Here is a 25,262-nt window from a genome sequence, read left to right as displayed (position 1 = left end):
AAATTGTCGGGGTTGGTGTATTACATTTCATTGTCGGTCGGGGTTGGTGCCATTTCATTGTCAGTGCGTTAGTAGGCCTATTATTGTCAGAGTTCGTTATGGGTGTGCATTAGCCTACATGTCAACATCAATTGTAAAAATGGCAATAATAGATATTGGGGGACTAGTGCATCCACGGACTAGTGAGCATTCCCCCTACTGATATCATTCCCTAACCATCACAACAATTCGATAACATTCGAGAGACTTCTTCCTTTCTTTCTTACAGCCCGTGCAAATTTCTAATAAAATACAGAATAGTCGCGAAAGCACGAGTTACTTCCCTTGGTGGGTATTCCCCTAAATAATAACCGATGAAATACGAGATCTGCATAAAATGAACCAATCAGCTGTCATGTAAACATGAACTCCACGCGATGTTTCTCGATTGATCTTGACTGTTCTGGGTGATTAAAATAATATATAAAGCCCCAAAGCAACACAGTTTAGTCAGATAATATAAAACTGTACTAAGAGAACGTTGACGAGAATATATAACGAGAAACGATTTAAACGTTTACGTGAAAACTAGCCACAAACTTCAAGAAGAGAAACTACGTTGAAAAGCAGACGAAAAATAGCAGACGAAAAACAAGAATTTGTGAAGACAAGTGTTAACATTACAAGCGATTTTGATAAACTTCGAAACACCAGAACAAATATGGCAAGTAAACTTAAAGGACCAGCCATTGGTATCGATTTAGGTACAACCTATTCATGTGTTGGTGTCTTTCAACACGGAGCAGTAGAAATCATCGCCAACGACCAGGGAAACAGAACAACACCAAGTTATGTAGCCTTTACAGATTCAGAGAGATTGATTGGCGACGCCGCTAAAAATCAGGTCGCATTAAATCCGCAAAACACCATCTTCGACGCCAAAAGATTAATTGGACGAAAGTTTGATGATTCCACAGTTCAAAATGACATCAAACATTGGCCATTCAAGGTGATCAAAACTGGTGACAAACCAAAATTACAGGTGGAATACAAAAATGAATTGAAAACATTTTCACCTGAAGAAATAAGTTCTATGGTGTTGACAAAGATGAAGGAAACTGCTGAATCTTATCTAGGACAGAAAGTTACAGATGCTGTTATAACGGTACCAGCTTATTTTAATGACGGTCAGAGACAAGCTACTAAAGATGCCGGTGTTATTGCTGGATTAAACGTTTTGAGAATCATCAACGAACCAACAGCAGCTGCCCTAGCCTACGGTTTGGATAAAAACATAACTGGTGAAAAACATGTTCTTATTTTTGACCTGGGTGGAGGAACTTTTGACGTATCAATCCTGACAATCGAAGATGGTATGTTTGAAGTTTTATCCACGGCTGGTGATACACATTTAGGAGGAGAAGATTTCGATAATCGTCTTGTCAGTCATTTTATTCAAGAATTTAAACGAAAACACGGTAAGGACATTTCTAATAATTCCAGATCTTTACGTCGACTTCGAACCTGTTGTGAACGAGCTAAGAGAACTTTATCAAATAGTGCTGAAGCTACGATAGAGATCGATGCCTTGTTCGAAGGTGTTGATTTCTATTCGAAAATTACCAAGGCCAGATTTGAAGAAATATGTTCCGATTTATTCCGAAGCACAATGGCTCCCGTGGAAAAGGCTCTTCGAGATGCCAAGTTGGATAAATCTAAAATCGACGAAATTGTCCTTGTCGGAGGTTCAACAAGAATACCTAGAATCCAAAAACTTTTACAAGATTTTATGAATGGTAAAGAACTGAATAAATCCATCAACCCCGATGAAGCAGTAGCTTACGGTGCCGCTGTCCAGGCCGCCATTTTAACAGGAGACAGAAGTGACGCCATTAAAGACGTTTTATTGGTGGATGTAGCCCCGTTATCTCTGGGTATAGAAACTGCTGGTGGGGTAATGACCAAACTGATAGAAAGAAATACTCGAATTCCAACCAAAACATCGCAGATATTCACAACTTACGTTGATAATCAACCTGGAGTGGATATTCAAGTCTATGAAGGAGAACGAGTGATGACCAAAGACAATAATTTAATGGGAAGTTTCGAGTTATCTGGAATACCGCCAGCACCAAGGGGAGTTCCTCAGATTGAAGTTGGTTTTGATATTGATGCTAATGGTATTCTCAACGTATCTGCTAAAGATAAAAGTACTGGTAATAGTAAAAATATTACCATCACCAACAATAAGGGACGTCTGAGTGGTGAAGAAATTGACCGATTGGTTAAAGAGGCCGAAAAATTCAAAGAAGAGGATGAAAAACAGAAAGCTAAAATTGATGCCAGAAATCATCTGGAATCGTATGTGTATAGTGTGAAACAGGCTGTAGATGACGCGGGTGATAAAATAGTTGATAGTGATAAAGAAACTGTAAAGAAAAGTTGTGATGACGCCATGAAGTGGTTAGATAATAATTCTCTAGCAGATAAAGAAGAATATGACCATAAATTAGAAGAACTACAGAAAATAGCATCTCCTATAATGACTAAACTTCATTCTGGTGGTCAAAATGGTGGATCAAGTGGACCCTCTTCTTCATCTGGTAACCAAGGACCTACAGTAGAGGAAGTTGACTAAAGATCTAGATGTAACTAGGATGTGATAAATGTGTTGAATGTATTTAAATAGAATGGTTGTGCAGTTAATTCAACATAATGTTTGTATATTTTAGATTTTTTACATTTTGTATATAATGTATATTAGTGAAAATGAGTCTTTCAAGTGTAAGGATATTTACGGGTTAAAATATTTTGTATATTGTTAGGTATGACCTCTTACAAAGTATACAGAATATCCAAAAAAACTGTATTCATTTCGTGTTTTATAATTTTTATTTTGTTATCTATTATAAAACTTTATTTAAATTTTGTATTTTTATTTTGTTATCTGTATGAAATAAACAGAATATAAAACTTTATACATGTTTTGTGATTTTTTTCCGTCTTGAATGAAAACAAAGAGAGAGAGAGAGAAATGGGGTTAACATCCACTCGACACAAACTAGGTCATTTCGGGACTAACATATGGTTCAATTTTATTTCAATTATTTGCTTGCGTGTAGGGGTCTTTAGCAGTAGCAGGATCCGGAGAAAACCCAAAAGGTTTGACAGGCGACCCTACTCCTTGACACCGGGGAATCGAAACCACGTAAGTTGACTCAATGAAAGACCTAATGATGAAAAGGTTTATTGACATTTATTCAAGTACACAGCACCTATTTTACATATATATTACATATGTGTAGGATTTTTCTCATAACAAAACAAAAAAATAATATTCAAATAACAAACATGAAACAAAACAAGGGTGCTTGGTAAGAGAGAATCTAATTAAAACACAGATCCTATTTCGTTTTCGTATTTTTATAGTTCAAAATTTCGTTTTCCTTGTCTTTACTACACTAGGATCTGGAAGAGTTGTTATATAACCCTCGTTCTGGATGATGTGAGAGATTAGCCAATGAATTGGTCTGTTATGGCGAGTTTTTGACGTAAGGTGTACGGAACTGTGGGTAACCCACTAGAAACGGCAATGTCGATTGATTAAACGTGCATTATGCAAGAGCTAAATCTGATTATTGCAAGTATTAATTTAGGCTTCAGATGTTATAGAAATTATAAATTAGATCTTTATTTAAACAACAAGACCAAAATCAACTCTGTTGACCCACGGATGGCTCGACTACAGCTCGGATTTAAATAGGATTTCACTAATTGATTAAATCAAATAAGGGGTAACCTGATGAAAATACGTCAGTTAGATCGAGGCTAAATGATAGAGTGTACTTAGCGAGGCCGCTGTAAAGCGTTTCCGTATGCCATTGGAAACTTAACTTGATAATCGAGATATGTAGGTGGAGTTAACACCTGACAATCAAACGATCGGCGAAGGTGAAGACACATTTCGCTACCATTTCTAGGCAAATATTACAATGATGATAACTATGTTCAGAATAAAGTAATTTGACTGAATTTTTCAATATATTCTTCTTTCATCATCTAGTTTTGAACTGTTATAGCAAGAATGGCCAACTCTCTATAAAAAATCTCCCATAATGTATCTTTAATCAAATGTCCGACATCATAGGGTCAAAAGCCAATCATGAGCTCCCACTACAACCGGTCAGATCTACATACATGTAGTAGAGGCCATTGAAAGAATAAAAAAAACGAAACGAAATATAGATGTGTATTTTAATCAGATTGCGATTACCCCAAATTGCCAAATTATCTCCAGGTACTATTTGTCCGAATGATCACATGTTTTTATTCAACTTTGTACAGCCACAAAGAATGAAACAAAATGTAGATTTGTATTATAATCAGACTGGGCAGGAGAGACACAATTTTATTTTCCATTCCATTTTTTTTTTTTTTAGTTTTGTTTCTGACTTGAATCTCAAGATTAGTAGAATGGAACAGTGGTAAATAATTCATTTACAGACAAACAAAATACCAATTTATATCAATCATAATCAAATCAATACTCTACAAAATATTATTTCTCATTTCAAAATCTTTACAGAATTATTAATAATTCGTTTGTAGATTTTTACATTAAACAATAAGAAGCAAATGTGCAAAAAATTATTGTTCATTTTTGTATCCATAAAGAATTGGTCATGATTTTATATTGAATCAATCTGGTTACAACACAGATCCTTGGTTTTAGTTTTTTTATAGTTCAAAATTTCGTTTTACTTGTATTTACTACACTTGGATATGGAAGACTTGTTATTTAACTCGTGTTCTGCTTGAAATGAGGGGTCAGCCAATCAAATGGTCTGTCGAATCGAGTGTTTGACCTTTTTTGCCCGGAACTGTGGGTAATCCACTAGTAACATCAAGGCTGATTGGTTAATCAAATGTCTGACGTCATAGGTCGAAAGTCGGTCTTTTGACCCCTGACGTGACCTATCGCTATAACTTGTCAGATGTTCATGTAGTGTAGGCCATCGAAAGTATAAAAAAACGAAAAGAAATATAGATCTGTATTGTAATCAGATTGATCGAGAATAACACACTTCCTAGTTTATTTCTTTAGTTAAAGAGACGTTTTCTTGGAACACCATGTTTTACGTTGACTTTCACATAATTTAACGTCCAACATTCCACCACACAGCTCATACAAGTCATAGTCACTTGTCTACGACTAAATATAAACGCTCGTCCTTTCAAACAAATAGTTTTCATTGTGAAGAGTCTTTAAACATTATGCTCGGTTCTGAATTCAATTCTCTCAATCTTACAAAGATAATGGAGTATTCACGATAATATAAGGTATAAAAGCATAGGATATCTATACCAAAATACACAGCTAATGTGTTCACCTTGTTTCATAATGTCTTCATTCTATTGGTACCACACTATAACAACAGTAACAGACAGCAGGGGCCTGTCACTCAATTGTAAATTTGTCCAATAGATTTTGTAAAGTCCACAATGTTTTTATGAATGAAACGGTTGAATAACAGCCTTTCTTTTCACCTCTTCTCTGGGTTAGTACTAAAAGATAAGGCCAACTCAATTTTTCATCATAGGTCACGAGATGTAAACATGACCTAGCCCCAATGCTTATCCTATCCGTAACATACAATCTCGCCAACAATCACGTGCCCTAACCTTATTTACATCTCAGGGACCTTGACAAAAATTGAGCTGGCCTTAACAAATAGATTTAGTCCTCTTCTCTCTGTTTACAATAAGGGAGATAACTAATGATCAATTACTTGAATCCATCTCTATTTCTTCTATAGCCATGTCTGAGTTATTGAGATCAGTTGATTGACTGGTTGTATCAGCAGGTGGAACTGGCGACATTGTATCACTAAATACATCCAGCTGTAAAATAAACATTTGCATGATGAGATGGATAGGGAGAGAGAGCGAGATGAGAGATGGGGTTTAACGTCCACTTGACACAAACTAGGTCATTTTGGGACTAACATCTGGTTCAATTTTCTTTCAATAATTCGCTTGCGTGTAGGGGGTCTTTAGCAGTGGGAGGAAATTGAAGGATCTGGAGAAAACCCACAAGGTTGGACAGGCGACCCTACTCCTTATCACGTACAACCGCGGAATCGAAACCACGCCAGTTCACTCAATGACAGACCTTATGATACAGCACGCACATGCTAACCATTCGGCCATCCAACCCCCCGAGATGGACAGAGAACAAGCTAATAAAACATACAATACGAGGCTATCATCCAGGATGTTATGGTCCAACATGCATCAATATCAAAAGCAACAGAGATCTTTGGGATAAAAACATATATTTTAAGTTTCATCAAAATTGGATAGAAATTGAGACTAGTTTTTGGATATAAACCTATATGTCAAGTTTCGACAAAATCAGATAAAAATTGTGACCTCTAGGTAGAGTGTCCAGAAATAAAATGTGAACGGACGGACTGACACATACGACGACAATATATGTCCATGTGAAAATGTCGGAGTATAAATATGCAAGATGCATTGCCTTTAATTAGTAGGCATATAAATATAAAATTTATTTGACGTTAATCTAATTTAAACATACATTATGTAAGAGCTAAATCTGCATATGATCAACTGTTCATCGAATTGCCAAGATTTAAATAGATTTAAACATCCACGAGATTTGAAATCGAGGCTAAGTATCGACTGTCAAGTACCATTGCTACGATAAGGAACAATCTATATTACATCTTTAAACAGTCATAACTTCATTCAGAATAAAAAGTAATTTGATTGAAATTTTCCATATACTTAAACATGCATTATGCAAGAGCTAAATCTGCCTATTTCAGGTCTTTCTTTAGGCCTGAAATGTTATCTAAACATTAATTAACCTATCCAGGCCATAATCAACTCTAGATGGCTGCGCTAGCCTGCGATCTTTAGTGGATTGTAAGCTGATTTACTGCAAAACTTCCCTTCTCTATTAAACAATTAAATGGATAATCGAGACTACGCTGTTTATCGTGCTGACTTTAGTAATGATGACCGAGGCTTATGGGAATTTCAGTCGCTTAGTTCTCGGTTCATAGTGGATCAATTTGAATGAAATTTTCACCAAATTGGCTTCTTCATTATCTAGTTTTTAACTATTATTGTGAGAACTGCCAACTCGTTACCGAATCTCCCATAATGTATCTTTAATTGTCTATTATTGAACTATTATAGCAAGAATGACTAGCTCTTTATCTAAATCTTACATAATGTATCTTTAATATATTTCTCACCTTTGTTGTTGGAGCAGGTGTAATAAATTTAGGAGTAGGGGGAGGGAACTCAGGAACTTCATCATCATCACCTAGAAAATATAGAAAAGCATTTAATGTATAAATTTCAAATGGTTGGTTGCCTGGTAACAAAACATATCCATGGGGTGTAACGTTCAATTGACACAAACCAGGTCATTTCTGGCCTAACATTTTATGTTGAAGCAGGGAATCATATCCACGCCACTAGACTCAATGACAGACTGTACAAACAGTCCATAATGGTTGTCACAAATCTAAAAGGGCAACAACTAATGAATAATTATTTAGCTGTTATATGAAATGAAATGAAATGGGGTTTAACGTCCTACTCTTCTGCACCTTACCTGGGCTAATTGAAGACGGGCATACGCCATACAGTGTGCTATGAGGGAAATTTTGCCCAGGCAGCGGCGCTACGGCCTACTCTTATATCGAATTCCAACTGCCAAGGGATCTTTTACGTGCACGCCAATGTGTACACGGGACCTCGGTTTTTCGTCCCATCCGAACGACTAGGCAGCTGTCCTTGTCAGGCCCTCCGTTCTGCATCACTGACAAGGGGAAACCACGCCGGAAAATCGAGATGAACTTTCTCGGCCAATGCAGGGATCGAACACCCGACCTCCAGGCTAGCGAGCCAGCGCCTTACCCACTTAGCCACGTGATCCCCCATTTAGCTGTTATAGTTATCATTGAAAATCAAATAGTTACTGCCATAGTTAAGTGTCGATGGGTCATGGATTAACTCTATTATTTATGTACCTAGATTCGGAACTGTTTCTAACATAAGAGCTTCCATCACATTCGATAACATTGTTGTCGAGAAAGCGTCATCTCTTCGAATACCAAGAGCCTGAAAATTTATAAAGAAAACTAATGTTTTTTATGATTCTAAACGAATAGTCTATTTTAATGAATTAAGAAACCTATTTTACAAAGACAACAAAACAATATGGGTCAGAAGCAATTCTAGCATTAATTTGTTGCTTTAATTGATTTAAAATGTTTATCATATATAAATGAAATGAAATGGGGGTTTAACGTCCTACTGTTCTTCTCCTACTGGGCTAATGAAGACGAGGATACGCCATACAGTGTGCTATGAGGGAAATTTTGCCTGTGCAGCAGCGCTACGGCCTACTGTTATATCGAATTTCAACTGCAAAGGGATCTTTTACGTGAACGCCAATTTGTACACGGGACCTCGTTTTTTAGTTCCATTCGAACGACTAGACAGCTGTCCTTGTCCTTCCCTCCGTCCTGCATCACTGACAAGGGGAAACCACGCCGAAAATTCTGGATGGACTTTCTCGGCCAATGCAGGGATCGAACACCAGACCTCCATGTTATGAGACAAATTTTGCACAGACAGTGATGCTACAGCCTACTCATATAACGAATCCCAATTGTCACAGGTTCTTTTACGTTCACGCCAATTTGTACATAGGACCTTCGGTTTTACTTCCCATCCGAATGACTAGACAACTGTCCCTTGTCCCCTGACAAGGGGAAACCACGGCGGAAAATTCTGAGGAACTATCTCGACTAATACCGGGAGAGAAACCGAGATCTCCAAACTAGGTAGCCAGTGTCTTATTATTATTATTATTATTATCCAGGCGAGGTAGCCAGTGTCTTATTATTATCATCCAGGAAGAAAATGTTTACCTTATGAAAATAGTCAACAGCTTTATAATTATCTCCCTTTAATGCATAAACAAATCCAATATCTGAGTAGATAGAAGGATTATTAGGGTTTATACACTGAGCTTTTCTGTGATAATCCAAGGCTACATCATATTTCCTGTATAAATTATACAAATATTCATTAACATTGTATATCTTATAGATGAACATTTAAAGATACATTATGGGAGATTAGATAAAGAGCTGGCAGTTCTCACTATAATAGTTAAACACTACATACTGTAAAGGGAATTTGCTGAAAATTTCAGTCAAATTGATCCATTCTGAACCGAGATTTTAGCATGTGAATTTTCGGCCTAGGCTCGATCATCATTACTAAAGTCGGTACGATAACAAACATAGTCTTAATTATCCATTTCATGATTAAATTATGAATGGAAGTCGAACAGGAAATCGGATCCTAATCCAGTAAACATTGCAGACTAGCGATGCTATCTAGAGTTGATTATGGTCTGGATAAGTTAATTAATGTCTAAGTAATAATTTAGATAACATTTCAGGCCTAAAGAAAGACCTGCAATAGACAGATTTAGCTCTTGCATAATGTATGTTTAATGTCATTAAAGCAAGATGTTTTTCAATTCGGTTTCTATGGTCTTTCTTTTTATATTCTGTATCTTATAATTTTCTGGATTCAGTTTTACTTGACATCTATCCAGCATTATGTTTTAAATAAAATTTTACTAACAGAATCCATTTTCTAAAAATGTCATCCACTAACAGATCGTTTCAAAAAGGTGTACGTACCATGGATGCTGTTTTGCCCGTTAGGGCTGGGTATCGATAGTGATTTTTACTATCGATAATCGGCAATGAAATGTTGGTCGATAATCGATAGTATCGAAAACAAACTTATTTTCACGGTCATCATCAAGACTGGATACAGAGTAAGTTCAAAGTTCAAAACCATACGAAGTTGCGAAAGATCGTTTCCTCCTGTCTAAGGAGATTTATTTGGAAAACATTAATAAAACTAATCCCGATATTTGTTGATAATAGATGGGACTGATTAAGGAATTATGTTAAAGTGAGAGATGGGGTTTAATGTCCACTTGACACAAACTAGATCATTTCGGGACTACAAGGAGTAGGGTCACCTGTCCATCCTCATGGGTTTTCTCCGGGTCCTCCGGTTTCCTCCCACTGCTAACACGATAATCCAAGTATCATTTAATCTTGTGTATTTAGCACTAATTTCCAATCTTTGTTTAAAAATTCGTAAAAACTGTTTAAAATCACCATAAATCGTTTAATTTGTACTTCTGTCCAGTTTAAAGCTGACCATTCAATTTTGATAATGAGTGTCCAATTTACAAGTGTTTAATTTCTCAATCACTGTTAAAAAATAAACAACCGTAGGGGTCTTTAGCAGTGAGAGGAAACTGGAGGACCCGGAGAAAACCCACAAGGTTGGACAGGCGACCCTACTCCTTGCCACGTACAACCGGGGATTCGAAACCACGCCAGTCGACTCAATGACAGACTTTATGATACAGCGCGCGCACGCTAACCATTCAGCCACCCAACCCCCCATATTTGGATGGAATTTGTTTTTAACTTACTTCAGTTTTCTACTAACATGTCCTAAGTTTGATATCAATGGTTCCCATTTATCTGGAATGATTTTTTCATCAACTTTTTTCACCAGTTCTAATGCAGCAAGGAAACTTTTCTCAGCTTCGGAATAACTGTAATTAAATTAATTTAAATGAGGCAGACAATCCTTCAAAAAGATCTGACATGGGAGGGAGGTTTTTATTTTTGTGTTTTTATTTTGTCAATGGATCATGAAACAAACGCTAGAGCCTTTATCCGACAAACATCACGCCTAAATAGTTGTGCTTCCATGCAAGTTTTAAGGATGGGAGGTGCTACATTCATTATCCCGATTTAAAATACAGATGTGACGTCATCCTTTGATGTTGGCGTACCATTATTTCAAATAATGGTACGGCAATGTGCCAAGCATACATTATTTATACTAGTTGCAATATTGGACCCGAATAATGGTTAAATGACTTCTTATAAACATCACATGTCCAGGGTCTACATTTATCTCAAGTTGTTGTTAGAAATAAAATGAAATGGAGTTTAACGTCCTACTGTTCTGTTCCTAACCTGGGCTAATGAAGACGGGCATACGCCATACAGTGTGCTATGAGGTAAAATTTGCCCGGACAGCGGCACTACGGCCTACTATTATAACGAATTCCAAAAGCCAAGGGATCTTTTACGTGCACGCCAATGTCTACACAGGACCTCGTATGATCCGAATGACTAGACAGCTGTCCTTGTCAGACCCGCCACCACAGACAAGGAGAAACCACGCCGGTAAATCCCGATGAACTTTCTCTGCCAATGCAGGTATCGAACATGCGACCTCCAGGCTAGCGAGCCAGCGTCTTATCCACTCAGCTACCATGGCTCTCTTGATTGTCAGTAACATTTATCAGGGTTGCATACTTAATAAATGAGCCTACTGCACATTTTTGGATTCATGGGCTAAATCTATTTGTTAAGGCCAGCTCAATTTTTGTCAAGGTTGCTGAGATGTAAATAAGGTTAGGACAGGTGATTGTTGACGAGATAAAGAGTGTATACAAATAATTTAGTTTTGGATTTCATTGATTTCATTGGTGATTGGTCGATTAGTGGAGTAATTACCTTGAATGGATTTTGAATAAGCGGGTTTTTGAACTATTGATGGAACAAATAGGCCCGTCTGCTTGGTAGAATCAATTAAGACGAAGAAATATAAAGTATGGACATAGAGATTGAGATTAAATGTTCGGAGCAGAACAGTAGGACGTTAAACCCCATTTCATTTCATTTCTCTCCAGAAGGTACAATCGAGTACCCTCCATTATCTCAGAGAACAGAAGGAGGGAACAACTGAACTTACATCTCACATTTTCCAACATTTTTCCTGCTTTAATTACTAATACCACTATTATTAAAACTTACTTTTGACTTTGAAAAGCTATAACACCCATCTCATGTAATACAAACGGATCGTTAGGTGCTATACTCAAAGCTTCATTAAAGAATTTCTCGGCTAATTTAGCGTTGTTTGTTAAACCATATTCTAAACCAATATATAACGCTGGTAAATGACATCTACAAAAGAAAATACATGATTGAATCCATTACATGATAGAAACGAAAAGTTTTAAACATACATTATGTAAGAGATAAACCTGCCTATTGCAAGTCTTTCTTTAGGTCTGAAATGTTATCTAAATTATCAATTAGACATTAATTAACATATCCAGACCATAATCAACTCTCGATGTCATTGATAGCCTGTGATATTTATTGGATTAGGATCCGATTTGCTGCTCAACTTTCATTCATGATTAAATCATGAAATGGATAATCGAGACTATGTTTTTTATGTACCGACTTTAGTAAAGCCTAAAAATCAATTGCTATATTCTTGGTTCAGAGTGGATCAAATTGACTGAAATTTTCAGCAATTATGTAGTTTTTAACTATTATAGTGAGAAATCCCAGCTCTCTATCTAATCTCCCATAATGTATCTTTAATTTGATTGTTACCGATAATTACAAATTATTCTTTCCACCCCCTAAACAATATTAACATCGGATTCTCTAGCCACAATTTTCACTTGTTTAAGTCAAGACATTGATAGAACTAGAACCAAAAGTTGAAATATTGTAGATAAATCAAAAATTAATGTTGTAATGCTCTCAATAGGAGCGGTTAATTCTCCAGCCACTAGTTCAGGTCCAGGCGTTATGAGTCTTGGTCCGCCAAAGTTTTTTTTAAAGATACAAACAGCCATATTCATTACGTCCCATTTATAAACTTACCCTCTCATTATTTGTGAAGCAGTAAAATAAGCCGCCATTGCCTGATCATGTTCACTTTTAGCCGCGAAACTGTGACCGTATGCTAACCAAGCTGGACCGTACGCTTTATCCAATGTTGTAGCTTTACTGTAAAAAAAAAACTAATTAATGTCTGTAACATCAATAATTCATAATCTTTTACAGGTATTTAGTACCTGGATAGAGTAAACAAAACAGTATAACATATAGAACACAGCTATCAATATATAGATAGAACTCAATGACCATTGAATACCGATCAGGTTATTCAATGGTTCAAGAAAGTGTATCCCTGTGCAAGTATTCCACGAGTGGAATGAGGCAGGGATACACTCGAGTGAACCATTGAATAACCCGAGCGGTATTCAATCGTCATTGAGTTCTGTTTTTATTCTATAACTATATGAAAATCTCAAAATACACTGTACTATCGAGGTTATCAAAAAAAAAATCACCAATAACATTAAAATTCATAATAGGTTTCGCCCTTTTTTCTTTCTTTTTTACCAAAATTATGGTAGCCTAGTGGTGACATCATTCTGGAAAAAAGTAGCATGTGTCCAAACCATTAAATTCAACCATAGTTTATTCAATTATGTTTGCTTGTATTTGCATGTAGTTATAGAATAAATTTGGGCGACTGTTTCGAAGCATATTATCTTAGCATTTGTTTGATTATGTTGTAGAATACTCTTCAAATCATCGCCCAAATATATTAGCAGGTGTTTTCCATTATAGTTTTTTTTATCACTATATTAATTTGAATAATGTATGAATTGATTTTTATACACACTAACACGTTGAAATAGTGTCTAAATGTCACTTGGTAATTTAGTACCTGATATGAATCGCTAATGCCCTCAGACTATACACTCTTTGGTCAAGTTAACACACATTCAGTAGAACTCATAATGAAATATAGGATTGTTAACACTTAGAACCCAAAATGCTGCAAAACCTACTTTGATGTTCTAGTGCTTAGTCCCGAAATGTCGATTTTGCGGCTTGTGGGCGTCTTCTGACACGCTTCTTTAACAATAACAAAATAGCCAATCAAAATGCTGTTTACTATTTGCTTCGGGACTGTTGTAAATAGCGACTTACTTCCACTTGTTTATATTTCAATTTTGGCATATTTTCGATGAATTTTGTTTCTAAATGACTACATACAACGGATGTGCTAGCTCTTATAACAAGCGATAATGGTGAAGATATTGATGGGTCGAATTACGGCAATGAAAGTGATTTTGAAAGTGAATATATATGCTCTAGATTCAGACGAAAATAAAATAGAAAAAAACAGCGATGATAACACTTGTAATCAATTTGTTAATAATGTCGGTGATAGAAATATTGACATAGGGCCTGGTCGCGAAATTAGCAGAGTTCAAAACTGTTGGCATGATTAGCACTCCAAGATCATGGATTGGAGATAAAATTGAATAAAAAATAAATTTTATGGTTAAATATCTTTGTTTCATCATTTTACACAATTATAAACACATATAATATTCACACCTAACATTTAGTTCCAATTAAAATGACGTCATTTTTGCAAAATCATGCCGTAAAGTCAGGGTAGTGTATGCAGCATCCAAAATATTTTCAGAGTTCAATGAAATGAAATGAAATGGGGTTTAATGTCCTACTGTTCTGCTCCTATGCTGGGCTAATGAAGACGGGCATACGCCATACAGTGTGCTATGAGGGAAATTTTGCCCGGGCAGCGGCACTATCGCCTACTCTTATATCGAATTCCAACTGCCAAGGGATCTTTTACATGCATTCTAATGTATACACGGGACCTTGGTTTTTCGTCTCATCAGGCCCTCCATCCTGCATCACTGACAAGGGGGAACCACGCCAGAAAATTTCTGAGTTAAAGCTTGACTATTATTTAAACTCTGTCACAAAATAATTTAAGCTAATAACTGGTTTGTTTGATCTGTTCTAATTAATAAATACAAAATAATTACCTTAAATATATACGGGCTGGATTACTCATTTCATTTAATAAATAATAACATCCAACAGCAAACCATGATATCTTTAATATATAATATAACATCCTACAGTAAACCATGATATCTTTAAATATAATATAACATCCTACAGCAAACCACGATATCTTTAAATATAATATAAAATCCTACAGCAAACCACGATATCTTTAAATATAAAACTTAATATAACATCCTACAGCAAACCATGATATCTTTAAATATAATATAACATCCTACAGCAAACCATATCTTTAAATATAAAACTTAATATAACATCCTACAGCAAAGGATGATATCTTTAAATATAATATAACATCCTACAGCAAACCACGATATCTTTAAACCATGATATGTAAACTTTGAAGGCCTTGGCCTAACTAATTCACAGGAACCCTTGCTGGATAAAGCCTAGCTTATGTCGTCCTACGACGCGAAAAAAATGACAGCGACTCGAAATCGGTGACTACCTGGGGTGACTTTGAGCGTTCTTACGACTGGTCGAATGGTTAATGCGTCGAATGTTTAATGCATGTGCCTTGCATCATTAAGTCTCCCATTGCTAAAGACCACTATGCGCATGTGAATTAATGAAATAAAGCTGAACCATGACCTCTCTCTCTCCCTCTCATTGCCCAGTAGACTTGACAAAGGGACATTACTTTCTGAAACTAATAAACCCCTAAAAGTTAAAAAAAGTTTTTTTTTTACTTACTGGCCTGTTGGGATAAAATTCTACAAGTTTATGAGCTAAATAAAATAAAGCTGAAATTAAATAAAAATATCAACAATTATCGCCATGGTACATCAAAACGTCAAATGATCTTCTTGTAGAAGGAAAGGGAAGAAACTGAAGGATGCTAACTACCATAAATAACCTAGTCTTGATCACCCAGAACCTCCTAGTCTTCAACGGACGAAAAGTCCATTGCCCATGCATTACACGGGAGTTTGGTTTTTAATGTGGTTTATTATCCAGTATCTTCTGGCCAAGTCAAGTAAGAGTTGCGCCCCTTCCCGCAATAAATCCCTTAATTCTTATATTAATATAAACAAACATGAATCGTGACGACGAATTAGGATTTATTAAAAAAACATAGATATTGCCCATGAAGAGAGAAATTTTACAATAAAAAAATTAAGAGCGTTGGATACTGAACTTGCATGCAATCAAATGGATTTTTTGAAACGGCATTCTTAAATTAATTTCATGGGCGTCAACATATTGTTTTAGGACTAGTTACTTCCCTTAGACTTTGTCTATTCTATGATAATGTGAAAGACCGGATAATCTATTCTATGATAATGTGAAAGACCGGATAATCTATTCTATGATAATGTGAAAGACCGGATAATCTATTCTATGATAATGTGAAAGACCGGATAATCTATTCTATGATAATGTAAAAGATCAGATAATCTAGCCAAGGACCTATTATTCTCAAATGTTGACAATGCATCCAGACTAATATTTGTAGAATATTTTTCTGGATGATAGAGACTATAAACTATAAACCCCACTTACATGTAAAACAACAGAACAGATGAAGAAGATGACGTGTGTTAAAAATAAGATTTGATATAAAAAATTTACTTACCATTAATTTTTTTGAGTTCTGTTAAAACTGCTACATGAAGAGGTAAACATTTTAAATTATATGGATCCTGCGATAAAACTCTGTAAATATATAAAACATTCAATGAAAGAGGCATTATGGGAGATTAGATAAAGAGTTGACTGTTCTCGCTATAATAGTTAAAAATCTGCTGAACTGAGATAGAGCTGGTTAAACACGTTCCAGATATTATTTTAACACAGAGATCATTGCTACGATAGATGCGTAATGAAGTTTTCAACAAACGGAAGTGACGAAAGCAAAAGGAAAACATGAGTTATCCTTCTATATAAATTACTTAAGTGACGAGTGATAACAGATATACTGGCAAATTTCTGCTCACTAATAATTCCTTTGAATTATTGTTATGTGAGAATGTGAGAGGATATCTGACAATTCAAAAAAGTAAATTGAATGTCACTAGATAGGCCAAAACGAGAAAAATAGAAATAGTCTGTACATTCACTTGTTTTTATTCTCTGTGTTAAAATTATATTTGGAACGTGTTGAACCAGTTCTGTCAAATATGTGATAATGACTGACACCAATATAGTACCACGGTTAAAGGGATATTTATCAAACTGGTACATCCCTTGAGCCATTTTGGTCAATCGGTCATGACCAGTATATACAACCAAGCTGGAACCTATGGCCTAGTAGATAGCCTGATATCATCCTAAACCACAGCTCTATAAATCACTTCAGAAACTAGTGAATAACTTTACATAACTTAGGACGGTATACTAGTTTGGGGTGGTCTACGGAGCAGTAGTTTCAGACGGTTTTGATTATGTAACACAAAACAGGAATTTTCAAATACTCAAAAAAAAAACAACCTCTTCTAAACAAATCAGATGCGTAAATACAAAAACAAAGGACGTTAATTATGTGTAGCTTTGTTATTTTATAAAACAAGGGACTTTAGCACTATAAAGACTAATAAAGTTTTATTTCTAATAGTAAAAACTAATAATGTTTTATTTCTAATACTAAAAACTTACTCTAAAGTGAGTCTATAACATTCACTATAAAGACTAATAATGTTTTATTTCTAATAGTAAAAACTAATAATGTTTTATTTCTAATAGTAAAAACTAATAATGTTTTATTTCTAATAGTAAAAACTAATAATGTTTTATTTCTAATAGTAAAAACTTACTCTAAAGTGAGTCTATAACATTCACTATAAAGACTAATAATGTTTTATTTCTAATAGTAAAAACTAATAATGTTTTATTTCTAATACTAAAAACTTACTCTAAAGTGAGTCTATAACATTCACTATAAAGACTAATAATGTTTTATTTCTAATAGTAAAAACTAATAATGTTTTATTTCTAATAGTAAAAACTAATAATGTTTTATTTCTAATAGTAAAAACTAATAATGTTTTATTTCTAATAGTAAAAACTTACTCTAAAGTGAGTCTATAACATTCACTATAAAGACTAATAATGTTTTATTTCTAATAGTAAAAACTAATAATGTTTTATTTCTAATAGTAAAAACTAATAATGTTTTATTTCTAATAGTAAAAACTTACTCTAAAGTTAGTCTATAACATTCACTATAAAGACTAATAATGTTTTATTTCTAATAGTAAAAACTAATAATGTTTTATTTCTAATAGTAAAAACTAATAATGTTTTATTTCTAATAGTAAAAACTAATAATGTTTTATTTCTAATAGTAAAAACTAATAATGTTTTATTTCTAATAGTAAAAACTAATAATGTTTTATTTCTAATAGTAAAAACTAATAATGTTTTATTTCTAATAGTAAAAACTAATAATGTTTTATTTCTAATAGTAAAAACTTACTCTAAAGTGAGTCTATAACATTCACTAAAATTACAGTTATAATAATGACGTTCAGCTTTATTAACCACTGTATCTAGGTTTTTATCTAAACCTGTCACATTTGTAGGTATAGCTGTCTTCACTGGTCCATTATACTGTATAATAAACAATAAATAAAATATAATACAGAGATAGAGAGAGAGAGAGAGAAAGAGAGAGAGAGAGAGAGAGAGAGGGTTTAACGGCCACCCCGACACAAACTAGGTCATTTCGGGACTAACATGGTTCAATTTTATTTTAATAATTCCCTTGTGCATGTAGGGGTCTTAAGCAGTGGGAGGAAACTGGAGAAAACCCACGAGGTAGAACAGGCGACCCTACACCTTGTCATGTACAACCAGGTAATCGAAACCACGCCAGTTGAATCAATGACAGACTTTATAATACAACGCGCACGCTCTAACCATTCGGCCATCAAACCCCCCTAACATAAAATACGTCTGTCCATATCATTAAAGGAATCAAAGCTAAAACGATATGATATACAAATTATTCAAAATGAAGGAAAAGGACTCTTCAGAAGCTCCAATTATCAGTTTGTCATTCGAAAGGTTGTAGCACTTGAAATTTGATTTTTCGACAATTGGGAGCTACAACTGGATTTTCGGAAAGTATGTTGGAACCAGGTTGATCTTTCCAGTTCCCTTCTGCATATTTTAGAAAATTAAAATTTTAAGTATAAGTAGAAATGTGAAATTTGTGAACTTACTTTTTTTAAGCGATCTTCATATAAAAATTTGACTAATTCTATTTCTTCTTCAGGACATTGAACAGTAAACGGCAGACTTTCCATTAATTCTATTTCTAGAAAAGTCATATGTATTTAAATGTTAGCATTATAATATTGTTTCAACTTGCTAATGAAAAACAAAAGGTCTCAGGGTCTTATTTTCCCAGATGACATTGCATACAGATTTCCTTTAGGTAAATTTTTATTAAACATACATTATGCAGGAGCTAAATCTGCCTATTGTAGGTCTTTCTTTAGGCCTTAAATGTTATATAAACTATTAATTAGACATTTATTAACTTATCCAAACTATAATCAACTCTCGATGTCATCTTATGTGTCAGATTTTCACTGGATTTGAATCCAATCTGCTGTTCAATGCTCATTGATGATTTAATCCAAAAATAGATAATCGAGACTGTTTTTAATCGTACTGACTTTAGTAATGATGATCTAGAAAAGACCTGAAATTCAAACGCGAATATCTCGGTTCAGATATTTACATTATCTATTATTCAACTATTATAGTGAGAACTGCCGGCTCTTTATCTAATCTCCCATAATGTATCTTTAATATATAAACATAAAAGGGATGGAAAAATATTTTAAAAAATATTGCCACCCCCCAATGTACACGTTTATTTACAAACCTTCTTCAGCTGTTAACATATGATGATTGACTAGAAGATCTAACGCCTCGTAACAATAAACATCGTGTAATAACGCTTCTTGATAACATTCTATAGCTAAACTACGATTATCCATAGCCTCGTATACTTTCCCTCGTAATAACAACAGTGAATTCTCCATCTAAAATAAATATCAACTCCATTTGTTATACTATAATTATCTTCATTATTTACAACAGGGTCATTCACGATTAAGGAGACATTAGCTGGTAAAAAGTAATTTAAATATACAGATACACAACTGTAATACCTGATGCAAGTCTGCCAACATTTTAGCTTTCAATTTCCCAGATATACAAATTTTCAAACGTCACCACCATTGTATATATAAAGGCTTCACAGGATTAGTTAAAGTAATCATTTGATAAAGGGTCTAGTTTTAACCTGAAACCCTACAAAGATGAATAAACCACCTCATTTCTACATAAAGTTTCATTTTGAGAGAGAGAGAGAGAGAGAGAGAGGGTTTAACCTACACTCAACATAAACTAGGTCAGTTCGGGACTAACATATGGTTTAATTTTATTTCAATAATTCGCTTGCACGTACGGTCTTTAGCAGTGGTAGGAAACTGGAGGACCCAGAGCAAACCCACGAGGTTGGACAGGCGACCCTACTCCTTGTCACTCACAACCGGGGAATCGAAACCACGCCAGTTGACTCAGTGACAGACCTTATGATACAGCGCGCGCGTGGTAACCATTCGGCTATCCAACACCCCCATTTGATTTTGTACTCCAGTGACTTTCAAATATTTTTTAATGTCTACTCTCTCTGCCGGCATTATCGTTTCATACAGACATGCCTGCCTGTCCAGTCTCTGCTACTCTTTAAAGTGAGTGTTTCCGTTCCCCATTCTCGTTACACAGTTTTAAATAGCTCTAATTTCAACATCTAGTGTGATTAAAGGCTGAAAAAAGATAACAAATTAATATTCTGACTTAAAATTCCAGGTTAAAGTAAAAACAAAGTTCATGAACCTTAATAAAACCTATTTAAACCTTACATCTTTAACAGGAAAATTGGCATCAAGATCTTCGTAACTTTCGTTGAGATTGGACTGAACTTGTGACGTATCATTGTATAATTCTTCCCATTCGTTATCGGCACCATCTAATATATCCAACGCTTCTTGGTAATCTTTACATTCATACTGTAAAAGGAATCGCAACATATTTACCATTCATCAGTTGGTGACTATCATGTGAAATTAGTGGTACTTGGTAGAAATGAAAGGAGAGAAAGAGAGAAATGGGGTTTAACGTCCACTCGACACACACTAGGTCATTTCAGGACTAACATATGATTCACTTGTGCGTAGGACATAGGGGTTTCTTGCAGTGGGAGGAAACCGGAGGACCTGGAGAAAACCTTGGAGGTTGGACAGGCAACCCTACTCCTTGTTACGTACAACCAGTTAATCAAAACCATGCCAGTTGACTCAATGACAGATGTTATGATACAACATGCACGCACTAACCATTCGGCCATCCATTCCCATAACATTGACACATAACCGAAGTTGAATAGGCCTACCCGTCCAGTTAATACAACAGACAATCTCACATACTAGTCGCCTCCTACTTCCGTTTTCCAAGGCATACTCCAAACCTTGACTCTCATACAAATAAACCACTTGGTACTATTTCGTACGTATATCATATTAAACCCCTCGGGCGCCATGTTGAATTACACAGTATTTAAAGTTCTAAAACCTAACTACTTTATGGAATCAACGACAATTCTAAACTTGGGCACTCCAACCATTTTTATTTTTGTTTGACATATTTCTCACGTTAATCAGTTTAAGACAATCTCTTGCGACATTACTCAACGCAAAATCGTGATTTAATTTCTATCTAAGAAAGTGGTCAAAATCACTGTAACTCATACATGTACAACTACATAGAGTTTATTGTTTATATAAAAAAAATCAATATATTCTTACATGACATTTAGCAGCTAAATATCTACATGCTGAATAAGACTGAAAAATAAAACCAAATCTTTATAATCACAGTGAGAAAATAGACCATTTAGTTGTAGGCTACCTGGCTTTTTATACATTTCACCGATATGGTTACTTGTATAGGTAATTTTTACTTCAATATGCTTAAATTCATATTTCATGTGGCATGTAGCAGATCATGACTCGTACTGGTATTACACAATGCTTTTGGGATATATTCCTCCTTATTGTTAGCTTTCATTTTTGAGTGAAGTCTTTCACTACAGGCCAGGGACTGTACAGCGCAATGGACGCTTATGGCTAGGCCCCGGATCCATTCACTTAATCTGATATGTACTTTTGTTTGTGATTTCTGCGTATTGTGTCTTGTCCGTATTTTGTGTATTTGTGTGTGGTGCAGTCTCCCTGCACTTACTATTAAGAGCCACTGTACAATTTTTCCACCTAGTTTAACACTGAACATTACCTGCAATACAGGTAAAGCAGGTAAAACAGGTAAAGTGAGTGGTTGATATCTAGCTTAAAGATGCAATACACTAGAAGGCTAAAAAAAAAGATTTTTCTCAGTTAAAGGCTGAATACCACTCTTTATTCTGGTCAACAAATGGTACTATTTTACAGTATTCCAATTAATTGATGATACAAATTTCATCTTAACACACCTAATTTAAAAAATTGGAAAAATTTAACTAAATGATTTGAAAAGCCTAACGTAAACCTTTTCAAATGTGACATGGATTTAAAAAATATTTTCGAACCCTCTGGACAAGTAAAATAGGATGTAATGGATAATTTACATAACAGGTAGGGCACTTAAACATCTAATACTTAGAATAAGGCTAATATTTATTTATTGGAGCTGTCAAGCCAGCAAGAGTGTTATTGTCCCTTTAACTTTAATAGCTGAAACGTGTTCTTTAGACCCAGTTTACGGTACATCTAGATACCAATGTGACTTTGATAGAAATGTGTTATCCTTCAATGGATAATCAAGTAATATTCACTACAGAATCAGTTTGAATATTCATTTGAAAATGAAATGAAATGAAATGGGGTTTAACGTCCTACTGTTCTGCTCCTAAACAGGGCTAATGAAGACGGGCATACGCCTTACAGTGTGCTATGAGGGAAATTTTGCTCGGGCAGCGGTACTATCGCCTACTCTTATATCGAATTCCAACTGCCAAGGGATCTCTGCCAAGGGATCTTTTACGTGCATTCCAATGTATACACGGGACCTCGGTTTTTCATATCATCCGAAGGACTAAACAGCTGTCCTTGTCAGGAGAGAGGGTTGGGGTTAACGTCCATGCGACACAAACTAGGTCATTTCGGGACTAACATATGGTTCTATTTTATTTCAATAATTCGCTTGTGCGTAGGGGTCTTTAATAATAGGAGGAAATCGGAGAAAACGCATGAGAAACCGCGCTAGTTAACTTTATGATACAGCACACAAGCTAACCATTCAGCCATTCAACCCCCATGAAGTATAATAGAGCCTACATGTATACCTGATCAAGTTTTCTACTCCTCAGTAAATGTGAAGCTCTGTGATACTGTCCTGTCAAATATAACGTCTGTGCATACCAATATACATCTTCCACATTCTCTACAACATGTAAATCCAATTTAACATACAAATAATAGTAAACCTTTCGTTAGTTCTAAACTGGCTAAAAATTCATTTTGGTTAAAAATTATGGCCTGTATAAGTCAAAAAACAATATATTATTTACACTACCGGTACTGTAAGTTACTGCCAATTCGATCTTTTTTTATCCACATCATAAATAAGGAATATCTCATGGTATATTTTATGTTGTATGTATGTAGGGGTTTCAGGTCAAAGTTTTAATGACAGAAAATTTTTTTAAAAAAATATTTCGTGAAAATATACATAAAATGCTACCCAAATTTTTTTATTTCATCAAAATATTCTAATTAGATCCAAAGTTATGCGTGCCATGGCACCAAAATATGTGCTTTTCAGTCATATCTGACTGACGTCATAAGCGGTATTTTCCATTCAGAATAGCTAGTACCAATTTTAAAACTCATACCCGCACATTATAGTCAGCTAAGGTTTATTAAAATAGCAATAATTTGAATGATATTATGTCAAATATTTAAAATCTGGATGATACCACAAAAAAAGTTGGCTATATTTAGTCGAAATTTAGCAAATTTCAGTCAGCAAAACAGAAATATCCCGAAGTCAGAGCGGCATTTTCCCGCGAACGTCTCCTGTACATAAACGGTAATTTCGCTTACATTTCGATAATATTTTAGCCTGATTCTTTGCAGATATCGAGATTGATATTAAACTATATCAACACAATTACTAGTAATTTTATTATAATACATTTAAATAAAATAGTAATTCAGAATCGTAGATTGAAGCAGGCTATATTTCAGCCGCTGGCTGTCAGAATTCACGCTAAAATCATGTGACCTGAAACCCCTAATGTATGACAACAAATATTATATTATTCAAATATTTTTGCTTAATTACCATTTGTAAGTGTAACGAGTTTATCAGCCCAGAACATTGCAGAATCATAATGATGCTGTAAAGAAAAGAGAAAAAATTAAGGTGCAAGTACTTTCGTTTTAAATTTAATATTTTTATTTAATTATTATCAGTATCAGTCATTACCACTCATAATATTTTATAGAGCGAATCTAAAGCATCACGCGAAGCGCGGTGCTTGAGCAAAGCTCTTTTCCGGTAGCACAGGAGCGTACTGTAACTGAAATTGTCACCAACAGACTGTTGATCAAAAAAAAATTCAGGCCGGAACCGGATACACTGGGCAAAACAGGCAATGCACATGTCAACTTACCAAATCTCGCTTGGGCGAGATTATGCGCCTCATAGAACTATTTCTATGATGCGTCTAATCAATGACGTCACATATTTTTGACGTCAATGAAAATAATTCTCACACTTTTTTGTTCTTTTTTTTTACAACAAAATTAATGTAAACAATTTAGATCTAAATAAAAATCAATTTGGAAAAAATAAATTATTTAACATTTTTTGTATCACATGAGAAAATTAATTATGAAGGTTTTATATTTGACAATAATCAGCTTCGCTCTACTCTGGCAATATGTCTGTTAATATGTTAGTAATTTTGGATGTTTATTTCTATTCAGGACTTATAATTGTGCAAGGTCTTACATGATATATTTAACCTTTATTTCGGCACGTTGATAATTAAAATTATTTTATATCTAGATATCTAGGCCTTTGTAATGTATGATAGATTCTAATTCAATGATAAAAAGCGGCAATTCTGCGATTTTCAAAATAAAAACGTCTGGTTCGGTTACACCGTAACAGGCCTGCGTGACAGTGTTGGTAAGGGTGTTGTGGTAAAAATAAAACAACATATCGACCTTTTCTATGTAATTTTTAACTTTTCCTCTTAAAAGTGCTAAATTTAATTTTCCTGGCTCTTGGTTTACGGTATTAAATCCAGGACTTGGGCTTGTAAAGAGAACTTCTTCCGCCATATTTATTGTTTAACTTGATTCTGTGTTTCAT

General features: G+C 34.7%; 2 protein-coding genes across 2 annotated transcripts; one reads left to right on the top strand and one right to left on the bottom strand.

Moving 5' to 3' along the window:
* The first annotated feature begins 489 nt into the window (after positions 1 to 489).
* On the top strand, positions 490 to 2,955 carry LOC126808536 (heat shock protein 70 B2). The gene has a single exon (XM_050533369.2). The coding sequence runs from the start codon at positions 701 to 703 to the stop codon at positions 2,615 to 2,617; it is 1,917 nt and encodes a 638-aa protein (XP_050389326.2). The 5' UTR covers positions 490 to 700; the 3' UTR covers positions 2,618 to 2,955.
* A 257-nt stretch (positions 2,956 to 3,212) lies between these two features.
* Positions 3,213 to 25,247, bottom strand: LOC126808540 (cell division cycle protein 16 homolog). Its single transcript, XM_056100026.1, has 18 exons — positions 25,115 to 25,247; positions 24,225 to 24,279; positions 23,224 to 23,321; positions 21,689 to 21,727; positions 20,747 to 20,893; positions 19,702 to 19,861; positions 19,031 to 19,125; positions 18,283 to 18,416; positions 16,444 to 16,523; positions 15,561 to 15,610; positions 14,822 to 14,892; positions 12,828 to 12,953; positions 11,958 to 12,110; positions 10,556 to 10,681; positions 8,955 to 9,090; positions 8,049 to 8,139; positions 7,266 to 7,336; positions 3,213 to 5,880 (listed from the first exon to the last, which is right to left on the bottom strand). Exons 1-18 carry the CDS (start codon positions 25,229 to 25,231, stop codon positions 5,761 to 5,763), a joined length of 1,869 nt encoding a protein of 622 aa, XP_055956001.1. The 5' UTR covers positions 25,232 to 25,247; the 3' UTR covers positions 3,213 to 5,760.
* Between the last annotated feature and the right edge of the window lie 15 nt (positions 25,248 to 25,262).

This window comes from Patella vulgata, chromosome 1 (assembly GCF_932274485.2).
Source record: "Patella vulgata chromosome 1, xgPatVulg1.2, whole genome shotgun sequence".
NCBI classification, from domain to species: Eukaryota; Metazoa; Mollusca; class Gastropoda; family Patellidae; genus Patella; species Patella vulgata.
Note: the sequence above shows the minus strand (reverse complement) of the source record. Positions and strands in the feature narration are given on the sequence as shown.

What these genes read in the sequence shown, in the direction of transcription:
- LOC126808536 (XM_050533369.2), top strand. Translation starts at nt 701, where the DNA reads ATGGCAAGTAAACTTAAAGGACCAGCCATTGGTATCGATTTAGGTACA.
- LOC126808540 (XM_056100026.1), bottom strand. Translation starts at nt 25,231, where the DNA reads ATGGCGGAAGAAGTTCTCTTTACAAGCCCAAGTCCTGGATTTAATACC. An exon ending in TATGTTAACAGCTGAAGAAG is followed by an intron (nt 19,126 to 19,701) that starts GTTTGTAAATAA and finishes TGACTTTTCTAG; the next exon opens with AAATAGAATTAATGGAAAGT. An exon ending in GCTTCACAAATAATGAGAGG is followed by an intron (nt 12,111 to 12,827) that starts GTAAGTTTATAA and finishes TTTCTTTTGTAG; the next exon opens with ATGTCATTTACCAGCGTTAT.